The sequence below is a fragment of the Apteryx rowi genome, unplaced genomic scaffold (genome assembly GCF_003343035.1).
Source record: "Apteryx rowi isolate R43461 unplaced genomic scaffold, aptRow1 scaffold_426, whole genome shotgun sequence".
Lineage (NCBI taxonomy): Eukaryota > Metazoa > Chordata > Aves > Apterygiformes > Apterygidae > Apteryx > Apteryx rowi.
Window position 1 is genome coordinate 296,424 of NW_020450679.1, and position 19,157 is coordinate 315,580.

Genomic DNA, 19,157 nt, shown 5'->3' on the forward strand with positions numbered 1-19,157 from the left:
GCATCTACCAGCAAATACAGAAAGCCTTGCAGTCAAATTTGAAAGGATAATGTTGGACAGTACACTGGGGCTACCTCTTAGCCTTTGACAGAAGTGTAGCATACAACTTTTCATACCATCTCTGGCTGTCCTAGCTCAAAAGAGGATTTTCATGCCGATCAGAAGCACTACAGTGAGATACTTGCATAACACTGCTCCTCCATCAACAATGGAGGAGATTTAAGTCTTCATGGAAAAATCAGAGGATTTCACTAACTCGCAAGTAGACACTCACTATCAAACCATTCCTTGGTAATTTTTGTGAAGCTGAACACCCAGAAAGAAGGACTGATGTCTCCAGTAACCACCTTTTGTAACTAGAAAAAAATGCAAATTGTTGAAAACCTGTGCTTTCATATGGAACTTTCCCTCTCCAGAACCCTAGGTTTTTTTAGAATAAACTTAATACAAGAAAGTGTTCTCTGTCGCTTATGGCAAGCAATTTCAATCACAAATAGCAATACACATAAGTCAGACTTCAGTTTATGTCACTAACTGAACTTCAAAACTGGTCACTATGTTAATCTGCTATAGCCACTTAGCCTTTGATGACTGTTGCAGCAAGGTATTTCTAGCTCGCCGCATGCCTGATATGGCCATTTAATACAGCTGTACAGCATAAGCATTTATCTGTGTGCACAAGCGTCTCCATGCATCACGACAGCAGCCGACATCTACGACACCTGAGGCCAGGACAGACGGTTACTGCATGGGGAACCTGGAAAGGGAAAACAGCCTCAACACGAAGAGTGTACTGTAACTACAGAAACCATCCTTTGTGCCTGGACAGTCAGTTTGCAATTTGCAGAGTATGATTTAACCAGAGACTTCAAAGGCTTACAGTCAACAGATGTTATCCTAAGTCACTGGCAGAGGCTAGGGAATCCCTCTTCTTCAAAAGTTAGGGCATAAAGCACCTCAAACGGGAAGACAGACAACTCTTATGTAGTAAGCAACAAAAAGACAGGTCAACAATCAGATAGTAGAAATAAACAAAGCTGCCTGCCTATGAGTACATGCATCACGTTACATTTTAAGTACTACGGTGTGGGGGGAAAGCACTACTGAAACTGCAGCTCTGGCTCAAGCCAGTCACATAAGACCCGCTTTTAGCAATCTTTGCTTTTCTCTTGTCTGTGTGCTATCAAGCATTCTGACTTAAGAGTGACAGTATCCACAGGCTGCGCGTAGCATGAAAACATGTTACGGGCCCTAGGGTATAAGTCACTTGGTGAAAAAAAGCAGGGTTTTCACTGATTTGTTCTGTGCTTGTTTAGCATCAAGCCCTAGTGCACACAACTGGCTCTCACTTGTACTTTCACTTCTAGTGTAAATCAAACCTACTTCCTATTCTCTCAAACCCCCACTTTACTCCCTGGAACACAGATGCACAATAAACAGCTTTAAGGAGTTTAGTGCATTTAATTTTTCATTCAGATTTATGAGAAACCTGATATTTTTACAAAAAGCTAGTTAAATGATCCAGGGATTAAAAAAAATTCAAACAAATTTAAAGATTTTAACTAGCCACAAATATACTTCGTAGATTTTTGCCCACATCCATAAGCCTATTTGAGACAAACTTCTAATTCAGCCACCATAATAAAAACAGCCAACTCGCCAACACAGAAACAATGAACATGTGAGAGACGCTACATGGGATAATCAGTTTCCACTTCATTTTTTCACAATTGCTTCCAAAAGCTTGATGCTAAGCTTGTGCAAAACAGGCAGCTCTGTCCAGTTACTCACTTCCACTATGGAGCAAAAACACGCACAAGATGCTTACTAGAGTTGCACATGAGTGAACATATTCATTACAATCCCTGCGAGTTGGGGATCTGCAAGCTCACGATGGTCTTGTTCATGCATGTTACTAACTAAACCCCAACATCCACTCAGATTTAGTGTGCAAGCAAGTAAATGTAGTAAACTACACACCTGCAACGTGTGTGGATACACAAACACACACACACACTGTGACAAATAGTGTCATTCAGAAAGAATCTAATGTCAGCATGGACAGCTCAGTATCACTAGCAGTAAGAAAAAAGATGTCACAACTTACAAGGAACAAGATAAGAAAGTATAGTATGGCATTAGGCTATCTTGCCCACATATTATATATATACACACAAAGATTGTCATGTTATTCTCCACGTAAAAAAAGACATAACGCAGCGTACATAAGAGTCCAGAATGGTAACAAGCACCTGAGATAGAAGATTTTCACAGAACTTTTTCAAGGAATGGGAAGAGCTGGCACTATTTGGTGAGAAGATGCAATAATCTGAGGCAGGCATCGTGGACCACTGTTATTTTACCTTAACGCAGGACAAAAGGAAATAATATGAAGTTGTAAGGAAGACGGCCTTTTATCTCGACTGTCAGTACAAAATCCACTAGGAACTGCAGAAATCAAGAGATTAAAGTCCTAAATGAATTCACTGTCTATAAAAACGTTATTTGCTAACAATAAGGATGTCTCTATTACTTACTAAAATCTTGTGCTCCAGGATATAAACAAACCACAAAAAGTATTCCAAAAGACTTACCGTCTTCTGCAGACAGCAGGGTTTGCCAGGCTGCAAGGCAAAGCTGTGACCAACAACACTGCCCTCTGACAACAGAGAACAAGCACTGCATCACTCAGGAGCCTGCAAGAGCTTTGCAGTTTGGCTGATAATGCCACAGAATAAATAAAAAGGGGATTGACCAAACAGAAAGCTGCTCAGCTTTTTTGGAGACTCCCAGGCTCTAAGGAGAAATGCAGCAATTAAACTTCTTCTGTAATATGGGATCTGGTAAAGGATCAAAATAGATGCACTGGAGGGGGTGGGGGGGAAAAAAAGTAGTGATGACTGGATGATGATCTGCTACCTTCTACTTCTAGGATAGATTATCCTAAGAATAATAAAAGCAAGATCACTGCCACATGGCCAAAATTTCACACATCTTTCCCAACTCACTAGCCCTTACAAGAGTTCCTCTATAGAGCAGGTTAATCCACAGTTTTCTTGCAAAGGGTTTCCTGCTCTACCCTCCGAGGCCTCAATTCTTCCTACTGGTAGGCAGTAACACCCACGGAGAAAAACTCCTGATGCAAACCAGTACATGAGCAATTTGGGGCACCATAGAGCAAGACTCAAACCAAACAGTTAAATCGGCATGTCTGTGCTGCAGTCTGACAAGTTTTAAACATGAGTCTTACAACTGGAAATGCAAGTCCACCATAAAACAGAGATAGGAATTACTTCTACTACCTTAAAACAAGAACAACCCATATGTTAGAGGTTGTTACTACAAGTTACTACATCCCATGGCTACTTTGTCCTTTTTGTTAATTAAGTTTATACTTCATCAGGAAGCTAGTACAGTGTTTGAAAATAAGAAAAGGCTATCTTCCAGTTAATATAGGTCTATTAAATAAAGGTATTTTCCTATTATATTCCCCTACTTCTTGTAGAAGTAGTAGGTAGAAGTTGGTAGAAGGGAGCAGTTTTATGACTAGCTAGCAGACTTCTGTCTCAGTTCATCATAATCCAGTAATGCAAGAACCAGTGTTTTAATCCTTCCCCATCTGGAGGAATGAAAACACTATTTCCATAGCCTCATATTAATTTAAAGCAGTATGTCCAAGAGTGGGAAAATGTGGAAGCAAACATGTTCAAATCCACTTGACTGGAATGAAAAGATTTTATGCACCAATTTGAAGATAAATTGGAAACTTAGAGATTTCTTTTTTCCCCATCTTGTTTCCAGGGCAACAGAATAACCTGGTAAAGCCCCACTGAAAGATCTAATATTCACATGAAAAACAATCTCAAACACAGTTGACAGCCCCATTCTGAATTTCAATCTTCCCCTGATGAGCATTTTATAATCCCATTTGGTCTGCTGGAAGTTTGCGCTCCAGAGGTGCATAGATCCCACAGTTCTAGCACTGAACTTTTTCATGTTTCTGATGCCAACATGAAACAACAGCAATTTTATTGAAGGTTTTCAAAGTCAACCACCATCTTAAAGTGAGCAAATAAGCTTCATCACAAACTTAATTCCTCCACGCATTTTAAATCAAAAATACTTAGTTTAAAATAGAAGATGAATAAGAAGCTTGAACTTTCATCTGTATGAGAAATTGGTGATTTTATGAATTCCTAATACAGCCACTGCCCCATTACAACATCTTTTTAGACAGTCTGGTAGAGTTACTTTAATATGCTGTATCTGCAATGCTTTGATGTTATTTCTTCAAATCAGGCAGAGCAGCATTTGGGGAAGGTTCAGAGGAGGAAAGCCTCAAAAGAAAAACTGTTCTATTTTACATAACCAATACTTGAGAAGAGATTTGTTAAATAGTTAGCTGCACTGAGACAGACTTTTCATGACTTCATAAATTTTGACCAACAATACCATAATGCAGACTCAAAGGTGTTTCAAATTTGGCTATGCAATGTTCATGATGCTGGTGCACTTTAGCTTTTATTTTAAAGTTAATAGGATATCATGTCTTACAATCTGTTTAGATGGGAGACAAGCAATGCTTGAATGAATGCAAACTAGAACGAATGCAAAACTAGAGAAAACCTACAAAAATTAGGACCATTTCAAGTTTTTGTTCCAATTACAATGAGACTATGATCACATCTGTATCAAGATTTACACAGTATGTGCTTAAATAAATATGACTAATAGCAAAGCTCACAAGACTATCATGTTAAGTAAATGTAAAATAAGTGTAGTTAGTTCTTTATCAAAATATATAGCAAGATAATAAAGCAGCCTGATTTGGTATTGACTATAACAGGTAAATACCTTTACACTAAAAGTCCTAAATAAATTCCTGTTGAAAAGCAAACACTCCTCCAAATCTAGGTTGCAACTTTAAGAACTATGTTAGTATGCCATGTGTGTGACCAAGACATAGAGCAGTGCTACAGAAAAGCTTCAAATAAGCAAAAGACACTCAGAGGAAAACCACCATATGAAACAAAACCAACCTTATTAGCAATGCTCTGTAACTGACTACACAGGGTAGCAATAAAACAAGTGAAGAGACTATCAAGGTGTACTTCGAAACAGAAAAATGACTGCTGCAATAACTTGACTGTAAGGAGGCCCCTGTGAAACCTTCAAGGGCACAGTACAACAACAGCTACTTCTGAAGCCTCTACAAGAGGACCAGAAAGACAAGAGGTTAAACAAGAACAGCCCAGAGAAAAAAAGGAGCAGGCAAGAACCAGAGATGGAGTTCAGCAAGAGGCTTTTAACTCTATTACAGAGCCAAATATGGCCAGCAGAAAAGCACCCCCTTTCCAGTGACATCTCTGTTAGTCCTAGTCTATGCTTGGTGCTGCCTACTGTAGCAAATGCTACAGGCAGCCTGCACTCCTGTGAAACTGCCCCTCATCTTCCTCTGGGAGGTAACAGAGGCTTCTCCAGTTTCCCCTCAAGATGACTTTCTGCTATTGCTATTTCTCCTTTGCAAAAAGTTGTCTGGTATTTCACTCCATGGAGGGAGAAGCAATGGACATTTTGCCTTATCTTACAATGAAATGAACCCACGACATTAGATGAACTTGAAAACATTTAATCCAAAGCTTATATACTTATCTATCATCAAATCAGCTATGATAAAAGCTACACCTGTGTCACTTCAGTGAGAAGAACATCATCTTTGCTCATGGAATTTTTAAAACATGAGTAAAATCCCATTTAAACAGGTAAGAGTTAAGATCTGAAGGATTTCACATTCAGACTTCATTGATTCTGTACATCAATGATTTCTAGGAACCCTACAACACTTAAATCGTATGAAGTTTCACAAAGATTCATAGAAGCCTGGAACATCACTATCAGAATAAAGAAAATTGACTCTACCCACATCAAAATAGCGGTGCAGCCAATCAGGAATACAGCCAGCCTCTGATACCTTCATATTAGAGGCACCCTCAATGATAGGACCACTAAGAGACAGAGCTGTTTGAAGAGCACATCAAAAAAAAAAACCTCAGAGACATTCTCTCTGCGTGGCAAGCAGCTTGGCAATGCACATGAACAGTTTTCTAAATTTCTTTCCACAGTGCTGATTTCAAATGAGAATTCTTATGGTCATGAGCTCTAAGAGCAAGAGAGACAAAAATATATATACATAAACACACTGAATTGACTTCAGTAGTACAGAGAGACCAGTCTACCCTCAGCTTCAAAACAATGCAAGTAAAGCAGCTTTTACCTTTATTCCATACTGATCCCTATGACTATTATTAATCACATCTATCTGATTTAAAAAGATAGCCATGTAAATCAAACCAGCACTATTTTTCAAGGTAAAAATTGATGTACTTAACACGTAGCTCAGTAAGCCAAACTATCAAGCAATATACTGAATTTTAACATACACGTTTTTACAGTTTTTCTAAATAATTTTCCTTCTTGCTGATCATACGACAGTATAAGTTTTAAGCTTTCTGTGACTAAATAAGCCTTAAGAGACAGGAAATATAATCTATTTTCAGAGGAAATCCCTTCTACAACATTAATGAGGGAATACATCATCTTAGATATTCAATAGAAAGATTCTTATTTGCTTGCATGTACAATGTCAGAACTTTGTTACACTTGAGAAAAGCAATTTTACATTTATTAAGCATTTTGGAGCATTCTTGTGATTGCCTCACACTTACCATGGCTCAGGCAACCAAGTCTAATACATATTTATAGCAGCTAGCCATGTAATTTTAAGCTAAAACAAAATTTAAATTCTAGCTTGCTTTGAAAAGCATGCCTGACTTCACATCACGTTTCCACAGTATCCCAGAGTATTCCAGCATTTTTACTACTGAATTTTAATAGTTTATTACTGAATGTTTAGTGTTCAAGTTCAAGACCTCAACCTGATTGAGGCCTGCTGTCCTGTATACAAAAATGACAAAATATTGTGTAACACTTTCACGATAGTCAGTGAATATTCTTCTTTTCATGTGAGCTAACAAGACTCATCTGAAAGAGGAACACATGAGAAAATAAGTGGTAAAAACCACTAATAAGTGGTAAAAAACCACTGGTAATCTTAAAATGAGCCAAAATTGAGAGCACAAGAACTGTTAAGATACCAAAATGAGTGGAAATAAACTCCCAAATGGTACACACAGAATACCTCGATTAAAAAGCCTGGAAAGACATACAATTTCCATTCACCTGAATAACCAAACTTAATCTCAACCTAAATATACCTGCTGCTTATACTTAGTTCCTGCATCAATCACAAAGATCAATCTTGCTAGGCTACTCTAGAAGACAGTGGGGGGAAAAAAAGGCTTTGACCTCAACTGGCAATCCTGTAAGTGTATTTGTGGAATGTGCGTGTGTATGTGTGTATAAATAAAAGCAAATCATATGGAACTTTACCCATGGTCAATGCAGTAACTAGAACTGGTAAACAAAATGGGAACTTGAAGATTTTGTCATAATTATATCGGCTACTGCTAATTATTAAGACCTAGGATTCCAAGAATATCCTGACCAACGCTCTGCCCAAGGTGGTGAGAATAGCTTTAGCACAGCGCATGAATATTCTGAGAAATGGTAAATCCATTTTTAACTTTTCCACATTTGAAACAAACAAGGAAGGCTGATGTATGCTTGTAAATACTTCAGTTATTCTGTGGAAATACTAAATGCCATCTTCCAACAGAGGTGACTCACCTTATATACTATTTCTTCCCCCAGTTTCGGCTAAACAGTTACCTGAAAACCGTCACAACTGAGGTTTGAGAATGCAAACCCAGTCAGGCACTCAAGCCACCAGTTTCTGCCAACACACCATTTATTTCAGATCTAACTATGTTAATGTGATTAATCTTCCTCTGAAATATTACAGCTGGGAGAAGTTGCAGTTTTTACACTTTTTACATATTTGTCACATTTTTATTCCAAAATAAAATTACACATTTAAAAAATAGGCATCTTGCTACTCAAAAAAGCAGCACACATGTCCTTCGCTGCCATCTCTAATAACCTTAAAGATTTTCAAAAGCTTGTAAGAGCTTAAACCAAGCTCCCTGAGATGAGTGCACAGATATTTATACTATTCCAAATAATGCTTGATGCATCTCCTATACAATCATACAAAAAATTCCTTAGGGTTTTTAAAACAGTTGCAATATAAGCACCAAAAAGGCACTGGAGAGGAGGGGGAAGTCAGATGAGATATTAAAACAGATGGAGAAATAGCAAGACTATTTTAAAGGACAGGTGCAGTGGATGAAATTCTCAGAGAGATCATGACAAGATTATGTTAAGGCAGGCAGATCTTGCTAGTAAATGTAGTCAGAGTATGGGAGTTAAGGTACAAGATACCAGAGGCAGGAAAGTGAATATCCATAGCAGATTTCAAACAACGTAGTTGTAGTTTAAATCTTTACATTGACTTAGTATTTTAAAAATGAGTCAGATCTCACTTCCACATACATGCTACTATATTTTAAACCTAGTAGTGCCACTTTGAATGCATTAAAAATAGTATCTCCAGAGCAACGGAAGCAAGCAAGCCAAAAGCTTAGTTTCAAATTGAATTTTTGTTACATATTCTCCTGAACACTTCATCACTTCCCAGTGAAATACAAAATAAGTTACAACTGCAAATAAAAGGAGTCGGAGCTTAGAAATAAGCTCTGAACTGCAGCGGGGAGGGGAAGGGGGTAAATGCAGGCAGACTCAAAGCACCCGATAAAGAAGCTGGGTAGGAGTAAGTGTCCAAGAGCCCCCAGGAAAAGAAGTCGGATACCTCAGGTATAAGAACTAACGTGAACAACAAAAATACTCAATGGCAAAGGTTACTCTAAGAACAGCCATCTTTGTTGAGGAAACCTGAACACATTAGGGTCTATGCAACGGTCAGTAAAACCTATACTGGATATGGAGGAGCATTCTTTACAAACACTGCTTTTCATTCCTTTATTTTCAAATAAGTTGTGATCTTGATACCAGAATATCAGGGAGGAGCTGCTCTGCACTCTGGGAAGATTTTAGGTCTGGAAAGTTTTTGGAGGTGCCAAACCTGGCACCTGAAACTATTAGTTTTAATCAGTCAAGATCTTCAAAAGACTTCCAGATTTTCAATATTTATACTTAATGAGAGGAAAGCCTTCAGCAGTAGGCAACCATAAATGGAACTGGGAGCACAGAAAAGTAGAATTTTAGCTGTAGTGCTTTCCACCTAGCTGCTGTCAGAAAGTCAAAATACCAAGGAAGGCCAAACAAACAAGCAGCCTTCTTTAAAGCAGCTTACTGGACTAATGCATCTCAACATTAAATATAAGACCATCTGTACTTAAAACTGTGGTAAACTCTTCACGACTTGTCAAGTCAAGATGAAGAGCGTGACAAACGGTCCTTTCAACCCCTGCACCTAAACAAATGGATGCGAGGCAGCACTGTAAGTTATTTCAACCGTTGCTAGGAGTAAAGCATCAACACATCTTGTACTCAGCGTATTGAGAATGGTAAGTTTTACAACATGCCGAATTCAAAAACCATATAAAACAGGTCAGCCCCTCTTTTAAAGACGCATGGGAGCAGAAGCAAAAAGCAAACAAACCCCCCACACAAATAATTTGCCAAGACCACAGAAAAATATCTTCGGCCATGCCATAATTTTGGTTTTTTGGCTCCCTTCCTCTGTATAAAACAAGCCACATGCTTCTTTGTTCAGGAGAGAGAATACACTATTAGCAGTCAACCCAGGGAGAGGAGACAGCGTTAAAAGGGCAAAGGGCAAATAAGAAAATTGTCTCAAAACGTAACCTCATTTCCACTTGGGACAAAATATGCAGTCAGACTAAGACTCCTGGTATTACAGGCAGAGAATTTCAACATTAGTTCTGATCTATATCTCACCTTTATCCACAGCCTAAATAAAGTCTTTAAAGCAGTAAGGTCATAGCCAACCATATGAAGACCTCTCCTTGTTTTACTAAAATGTTGTCAAAAAAGGCAGCATTAGACAAAGAAGGATTTGATGTTCAAGACGAGTTCAATGGCTGAGGGCATGGAGGCCAGATAATTTAAAGTGGGAGAGGATGCAAAACAGTAAGCTGCTCAGATACAGAAAAGCTCAGAAGTAGAGTTAAAATAGTTATTGCACAATAGTTGGTCCTTCTTAACATAACTTTCATGCTTCGCCCTCCCTCCTATCAGCTATTTCTTCACAACAATTGGGAACAGACAAGATACAAACATGTGCATACTAATCGATATCTTAATAAGGTATATAAAACCATTATCGCAAAGACTGCTGTATGGCACCAAAACTTAAAAACTGAATCATCTTCCTATTTATTGGCTCAATCTCATCTTTAAATGCACACATTCCCATCAGTTAGGCTGTGCATATTAAAGAGAAGCTACGGCATAAAAACTAAAAGGTCCTGATATAACGAAACTTTGATTTATCAGTTATACTCAACTACTAAGACTTACAACATTCAAGCATCCTGTTCTGAAAGCAGATAAAGTTTTCCTCTTCCCCTACCTTAAATGGGGTTTATTCTTTGTTTGTGCTTCCTATTTGTCTCTACGTCCACTCGACTATTTCCCTTAGCTAATACATGTATAATACATATGGGAAGAATGTATACAAATCATACCACATAGCATTAGTCTTGGAAAAGCTACTAAATTAATAATAATGAGGTAGCTTGAAATTTTATGTTCTTAAACAGTTGTTTTCTCATTAAAGTAAAATTCAGAGGGTAATGATAAAATTAATACATGAAATCACAGCTAATGTCTCAAAATACTAATTAATTCATCTCACATAGAAGTGACAAAGGTGGACTAATTATTTACAATTTTTTCCTCATACTTCTAACAGTGTAAATTTGTTCTTAAACTTTTTCTATGGAATAAAATCCATGACTACCAACCACCTAGTAAAGTCAAGAATTAAAGCAATATATTTCTTTCTATTTTCCCACTACCAATAAACATGCCTATCATTTTATACGCATCTTAGTTTTTACATTCAGTTCTCAAAAAGTGTTGCTAGTCTGAGACATACTTCAGCCTACTGCCCAATATTATACATATTATTTCAGAATACAATGCTGGGCAGTAGGGTTGCAATTATGATTTCATATTAGCTATTGACAAAGTACAAAGGCTTTTCTGATATCCTAAAGAAACATAAAAATAAAGGAAAACACCCCTTCATGTTGCTGTCTGTGAATCTTTCCTTTACCATGATCCGGAGAACAGAGGAGAGCCACTGTCCTATGTTCTTAGGATGGCTTGCATACAGTTTAGGTTAAGATTGCTTTTAGCAACAATCACGCTGTCCAGAAATAAAAAGTCATTGCACTTTTCTCCTGAAGCACATTTACATGGTTGTAATTACACAGCAAATCACCTAAGCTATCCCACCCCAGAGACCAGCAACAAGCCTAAATTGCCGCTTTCGATGGGAATACATAACATCTGCTACGGTTTGCAAAAATCACAGGGTGGGTGCGGGGGGAGAAAAATCTTTCTCTGGAAATCAAAGAGTTCATTTGAATAAAGTCTGTGAACAAAGGTATGCCTGATGAACATGCCACATTTCAAGTGCATGCATAATAAAAATTATGATATCAATTATGCAAAGTATTATAGGCTTGCAATTGCTAAAGTATCAGACACACAATTGTGTCATTTCACTGGCAACAGCAGAATGAGTTTAATAAATACTGCTTCCTCTTATAAATAGGCTACCAGAATCCATACAGAAACATGGATTTGAGTTAAAAGTGTATGTGGTGCCCGTGGCCCTCCATTTAAAGTTGCTGTGCATCACAAACAGCTCTCCTTGGAGCTGCAGAGTTGAAGAATACAGCACAGTTCTGACTCTAGACTGACAGGCAGCTTTAGAACATTACATTTTTAATATTTCAAACAAGTATTTCACATCATGCAAATAGTAATGCTTACACAAAGCAAGAAACAGCAGTAGTTTAAAAGGCATTGTTTTCTTCGTACAAGCTTCAAAAGCACAAATATACTTAGTGAAATCAACCAAAGCTGGGATTCAAAAAGCCTAGACAATAGTACACTAATTTCAAATGAAGTTTTAAAAGAATTTTTAGATCTGCTTGTTTTCACATAAATGAGAGGGAAAAGTTTAAAAGGGCTGGTTGAATAGAGACTATAAACTAATCAGATAATGCATAGAATGAGCAAACATCAATTTTTTTAACCACTGATCCTGTATCATCTGCTTTAGGAATTTCTAGTCCTAGGCAGGGGGAGGAAGAAAGAAAAAAAAAAAAGAGAGAGATCAAAGATTTTGGCAAACATTCAACTGATAGCAGTTGAGAGTGTCTGCTAAAAAACCAGAATTTGGAGTTTTGCCTACCCTAGGTTTCTCTTTCTGTTACATTTGAAACAGGAGAGTTGACGACATTTTCCAACACACCCTAATACAGACTAACAAAAAAGAAAAAGCTAACAAAGGAACTTCAAGTATGCTTCAACTAATCTGTACTGCTAAATATCTATTATGACACATGGCCTTTTTAAGGGGTCAGCTGGAGACCCCAGCAATAAACACAGCTGTAAGGTGCTGTCTACATGGCTTCTCTACTTGTACACCAGTTTCTTCCACCACCCCTGTGGGACAGTTGAATTTATGTCTTAAATGAGCAAAGTAGAAGTTGTACAATTACATACCTACTCCTGATAGAGTAAAAATAAGCATGAAGAACAGGAATTGTTCTCTCAAAAGATATATAAAAGCAATTCATCGAGAGGCTGTACACTACATATGGATTTGAAAAGACAGAATAATCAATAAACTTGAAATAATTAAGTCAACATGCCAAGGAAAAAGAAGCACATGGGCATCTCCTGATTTTCAAGTTATTAGTGCTTCTGAAGTATTAACTATCATACAAACAATACAAATCCATAATCTAACAAACAAAACCAGAACTACTCAAGACTTGGCTAATTTCTAACAATAGAAAAAGAAAAAGGAGTAATCAGTGTTTGTGCAAAGATTTATTTTTTTCAAAGAAATATCAAAACTGATATGTAGATCAACTGCGAAATGCTTGCAGTGCAGCAACTGAGGCTATCCAATTCCAAACCAGGCAACAGAAAATGTTTTCTGTAACATGAGATTAAGACCAACTCAAAGTGACTTTCCAGAGAGACTACAGCAGATGTTTGTTTTCTGTTTTTAGCACTGCAACTGCCAAAAAATATTATTTGGTTCTCGCAGTTACATACAAAAAAGGATATTTAAGGGTATCATCTCTGTTGCCTTAAAACATATGGGGAAAGTATATGACATTAGCTGTGCATCAATTAAGAACCCAGAACCTGGCTCTTCAAAAGTAGAGCCAAGGATCTACAGGTCTTCTCTAAAGACAAAGAGGACCACTTCCAAACTGCCAGAAGTAATTAAAATAATGCAATTTTAAGAATACTTTTGTAAACCTAGAATCAATCTATAATGCAAACAGATCATATTTTTCAATACAAGGATTTTTTGGGCCTTACTGCTCCAGGAGATAGTCTTGTCACTTGAACTAGCTTGTCTCTTGAACTAGCTGTTTTTAGAAACGATTCACAGAAGACCGATAAATCAAAACTTAATAGCTGGTAAGGCCTTCAAGTTTCATGGAGTTTAGGGGAAAGGGAGCAACAGTTTGCACTGCTATTAGGCTATTGCATTTGAGACTCCACATCAAAAATAAAGTTTTCTGTCTTGTTTTCATTTTTTACACTTCAAAGTAATCAATATCAATTAATCAGTAATTTTATTTTTATTTTTTGTCAGTGCCAGTATGAAGATTTTCAAACTACTTGCATTTGTAGTCTGGAGCAAATGTTTACACTGTAAATCAGCCTAAGGACACTACAGCAGTACTATAGCTTTGACAAGGCTACAAAGAGGACAAAGTACAGAACAGAAACAGCCAAAATTAGCTCTTGTACTAGAAGCAAAAATATGCAGCAACTTTCTTGGTCGCTTCCTTACAGGATAAGGAGTACTTCTCAAAACATATCAGAAGAAAACAACTGCGACAAAATCTCAAAAATCGGTTTTCTTCATCTCATATCTACAAACAGCTTTGTAGAGTTTCTTCCCACGGTTGATTATAGACTTAATACAAAATAATTTAGATTTTTCCCTGTTAGAAGAACCAGTTTCGGCCAAGCCTTATAGGAAACGTGGAAGCATTTCAAATTCCAGAAGTGAATTTCTGACCAAACCAACATTTGCTACAATTAGCTCATTAGTTGTAATGGCTACTGCAAGAGGCTATCAATCCATCCAGGGCAGCCTAAACTGGCCCAGGTGCTCATTTATTTTCCCCCAACATCACAGCCCTCACAATCAGGATGAATCCTCTTATACACATTGCAAGCATCCATTCAGTGAAAGATTAGCATAATATTAAGGCCATCTGAAGTACAGAAGTGAACAGCACTGAATGTTTTATTATGCAGCCATTCATTATGCGCAAGAGGGAACAACCCAGCCAATACATCTGGCACATTTTTTTTTTTTTTTAACTTTTTTTTTTTTTTTCCTTCCTTCCTTAAGAACTCTGATCAGTACCTGCATGTCAACACTGAAGTCACAGTGCACTTCCAGGGCCTACACTTCTTAAGCAAAGCCAGTCTGGCAAGACTGAAGAACCAAAATATCAATCTGTTTTGGCACAAAATTAAGCGGGCACAGAATACTCCACCTTCCTTATAAAGCTCAATATTACAAGGCTAAGTATCCAGTTACATTTTTGAAAAGAACAGACAGGGCCTATTTACAACAATATTCCTCCCTCCCTTTATAAACCTAGTATGTCAGACAAGATACCATTCTAACACTTGTAGCTGGCTATTCCCTTTTCCTGTCCTGACTCAGAGAAGCTGAAAGCATGAAATAAGTCATATTCATGGCTGTCCTGATTCACCTACCTGATATAGGGATCCCTCCCAGACCTGTGCTGTGCTGTGGCGGGAGATTCAAGTCCAAGAAATTACTATTTGAGGTGGGATTTGCTGTGTGGTTCAAGTGCATGATGCTATTGCGTGGGAAGGCCATCCAAGGATAGCGAGCTGCTTGGCCTGGAAAACTGAAGGAGTTGTAAACTGCTCGGTGCTGTTGAAACTGCGGGAACCTCTGTGGCATGACTGGAAAGGTGCTACTGAGAGAGTTGGCATTTGTGGGTGCAGCAGGATGCAGGAATCCAGAGCCTGGCCCTTTGGCAGCTGTAGTGTGTGGGGTGGGGTTCTGAAGAGATGTGGGCGAGAGGGAAGGTTGGTCTTGGACTGACAGTTCCTTCTCAATCAGGTCTGCTAAGGCTTTGCGGGTGATGTCAAAGGGGTCAAACCCTAAGTCGTCCTCTTGTTGTTTGGAGGAACCAAACCCAAAAGCCGCTTGCCAGTCTGTAGAGGAGGACACTGGTATAGTTTCTGTCGGAGAGGAACAAGATTTAGAACAAGAATTAGAAAGTAATCATCCATACAAGATTTTCAGCCTCAATGGAATTGAATCTGTGTTACCAGTTATCTTTCATATAATACTTCTCTACACATTCCCCAAAGGATCATGTGCCCAAAGGGGCACCTTATTCATCAGCTAGGGCCTCCATTTTCACAGATCAAACTACTTAAAGTGCTGGAACTAGTATTTTTAATACAGAATTGCTCAGAGCCTAGACTGCAAAAAGCCTTTTTCAACTAAGTGTTCTCAGTAATAGCAGAGAGTAGAAAGAAACCAATAGACAAACACTTGTTTAAAACATTCTTTATACCCATATTCCTCAACGGAAGTGTGACTAAGCAGAAATTCATAGTTTAAAGAACGTTGTTATTCTGTTAGTTATTTTGATTTCAGTATTAACACTGTGCTTCAGCTCTGCTGTGCAAAAAATGGTAGGAGGGGGAAAAAGATGCTCCCTCTTATACTTTTATAGACTTCCGAGCAGTGATAAAAACTGCCTATTGTTATGAAGACATGTGTGAAGTACACACCTTGATAAAAAGGAAGTAACAAACTGTATTACAAGATGCTGTTAAGTATTTTGAGACCGTGTTGCAAAAACAAGCTACCTTGCTTACAGTTTCAATTCCTAGTTTGTTCCATTAAACTATTTAAGTTACTTAACTCAGGTTCAATGGATACTGGTTCTAACTTCACAGTATTTTTCTTCACGACCACAGTAGATAAAAATGATGACTACAAGGTGGTATCACTTATAACATTTACTCCCTCTGCTGGTAGGGAACCTTGATTACCACTTTAAAAAAGCTGAAATTATGCTCAGAGAATCCTCTCTCAGAGAACAAATCTATACTTCCAATTTAGTGTCTAATCATGGATTTTAGAATGAAAAGAGCTGCTAAACAAAGATAAAAATATCCTTCATATTCTGATTTAAATAGCAATGATACATTTGATATTAATTATGAAATAAACAAGATCTCTACCATCTGGAAGTTGTCTCTCACTGGTGCTTAATCCTCACAAAATCAATGTGTATAGTACCTCAGCAGCAGGTAGTTTCCTTAGTAATGAATATTATTTACAAACAGGATTATCACATCCAGAAGGGAGATAAGCATCAAAAGAAGATTAACCACTAAGTAAAGAACTGTATCCCAAAGTTATCACTGGATTCTATTTATTATCTGTATCATTTCACTTAATTTTCTAACGTGTCTCAGATTTATGATTTGTGAGCTCCTAAATACTGTTAGCCATTCCCAAGAGCATATAAATGCACCTAAAACAGTTTCATTCATATGAAGTGATATTTCATAGCAAAATAACTGGAGAACACAGGTATCCTTCACTTGCTGCAATTAACTGTATTTCTACTATTTCTTTCACTTCAGAAAGATAAAAGTTAGGCAGCTTCGCATAACTATGCAGGATGATATAGAAAATGTTAAATATCACTGCACAATTTTGATGTTGGAATTGCAGATAATACAGATTACACCAACATATACTGACATCACATATTGTCCTCATCCCCAGAAGAAACCTGAAATGTTAACATTAAGCATACTTGTCACTTGTCCTATTATTTATGAAGACAGTTAGCTAAGAAAAAAAAACCAGAATACTAGAAAATACTAGAAAAAACACTACAAAGAATACTAGAAAACTAGAATAGACACTCTTATAAAATAATCTTATAATATATAAATCTAGACAGTTGGAAAACTGTAGTTTTTCTCAGAAGAAACCCTTATGTCACTGCAATTCATCTATAGCTTAGGGACACATTTAATCATTTGCGAAGAGGGAAAAGAAGCAAAATGAAGTAAATCCTGCAGTTTTTGGTTCCACACAATTTTGGACATCAGTTACAACAGCAGCAACATCTAGCAAAGTAATCAAAGGTCCCCCCTACCTGATGTGAAGAGGCTCTGTGGTTCTGGTGCTGTGGGCCAGTCATTGGAAGTCTGTGGAGAACTGGGGAATGGAGGGAGCCCACTTGGGATGGGGTTGGGGTGCCGGAAGTTGTCAGAGAAGAGCGACTGTGATTCTGTTACAGCCCCTTCAAAAGGGGACCGTGCACTGTGATTAGATGAACTGATGGGTATGACTGGATTAGGTTTTGATAAACCAGGTGGTGGTGAAGGTGTGTCACTGTTTGTTATCTATGGGCAAAGGAGAGAAAGAGACAGTTAGGACATGAATGATTATACTTAAAATATTCTTCACTACTACAGTTAAAAGATTTCCTCAAAACTTTTGGCTGCAATTAGTTTAATTAATATATATCTCCATACAATGTTTAACATCAAATCAACTAGAAGCAGCATTTTGCAGTTTTGTTCAAAATTATGATTTTCTTCTGAAAGTAATTGCTTCTCAAACTACAAGTTGTATCAGGCCCTTAGCCAAACTCAGTTCATACTTTCATAGCCTTTATCTTTATGTCTTACCTGCTGAGAGCTGTCACCGTTTCCTATACTGAGGGAATCTGAAGGTTTGTCGATAGGGCTAGAAAAGTGGGAGGGGAAAAAAGTCAGTAAGACACTCAAGTATCCAAAGTGAACAATTGTTTTTTAGTAATATAAATGTCTTGAAAATAAAACAAAATTAATTTTCAGGAACTAAGAAGGAAAAAAGTCCACTTATGAGATTGATTTAAATCATGAGCACTCCAATCATTTGCCATATATTATAATCTTTTTACCCCCTACTCTCCATTCTGCTTGTTGACTGTCCTGTTAAGGAACAAAAGGAAAGTTTAAAACATGTTCAAAGTAGTTCTATGTTATTTCAAAAAACAGGATTCTTGTACTATGGCAGTATTCCATTTGTAGTCAGCTCCATCTGTTCTATTGTTGGAGAGAAATTTGGAAACAGATTTGTTTCCTAGCTATCCAAGTTCTCAATTCCCATACACATCCTAAATAAATCTGGGGAGAGATAAGAGATTAAATTAACCAGCCTGTCCTGGTAGGAAGTCAAGGTTCCCACCAGCCTTCAAGCTTTAACTAGCAGAAATTTGTTCTAAAGCGAGAGAACAGACTTTCGGGATGACAAAAGGGGGAAAAACAGAGGAAAAAACATGGCATAAAAACCAGAGAGCAAACAAAGAGAATAAAGATGAGAAACAACAGAAAAATACTTCAGAAAACTGTTCACTGGGAATGAGCGTGACTCAGCTGGAATGGCACATCTCAGGGTTCGAGAGCGACAGGCGTTCGTGAGCAGCTTTCGTTCTGCTAAATTCTCTACTAAAAAACAGTGCTAGCTTCAGTTCAGATGAAAACCTCTGCTTTACAACCTATAGGTGCTTTCATTTTATCTACTCATAAGAAGTGGTATGCACAAGTATCAGACTGTATAGCCTGAAAGCCCAGTCCTTCTACATACAGAAGCTGAAAATTATGAATTAAGTTTGATTTAGTCAGAATGTGATACAAGTCAAATTACAGGCATATTCTGTTAGTACAAAACAAATACAGACATGTGATTGTTGTTGTTGTTTTTACACTGGGTGCAGACTTCAGATCCTACCAACACCTTGTTTTCAAGCACCCCTTAAATTCTGCAGAGCCACTTATCACGGTTCAAAACTCAAAAGCCTTCTCCCTCCATATTT

The 19,157-nt window shown here is 37.6% G+C and overlaps 1 protein-coding gene across 9 annotated transcripts in view; it reads right to left on the reverse strand.

Annotated features, from left to right (window-relative positions):
* CNOT4 (CCR4-NOT transcription complex subunit 4) overlaps positions 1-19,157 on the reverse strand; it is an 82,291-nt gene that overhangs the window by 3,284 nt on the left and 59,850 nt on the right. For all 9 annotated transcript variants that reach the window (XM_026076094.1, XM_026076089.1, XM_026076095.1 and 6 more), the window contains 3 exons: positions 17,989-18,046; positions 17,451-17,700; positions 15,004-15,501 (listed from right to left, as the gene is read on the reverse strand). In XM_026076094.1, the coding sequence (XP_025931879.1) occupies positions 15,004-15,501; positions 17,451-17,700; positions 17,989-18,046 (806 nt within the window). The remainder of the gene's footprint in view (positions 1-15,003; positions 15,502-17,450; positions 17,701-17,988; positions 18,047-19,157) is intronic.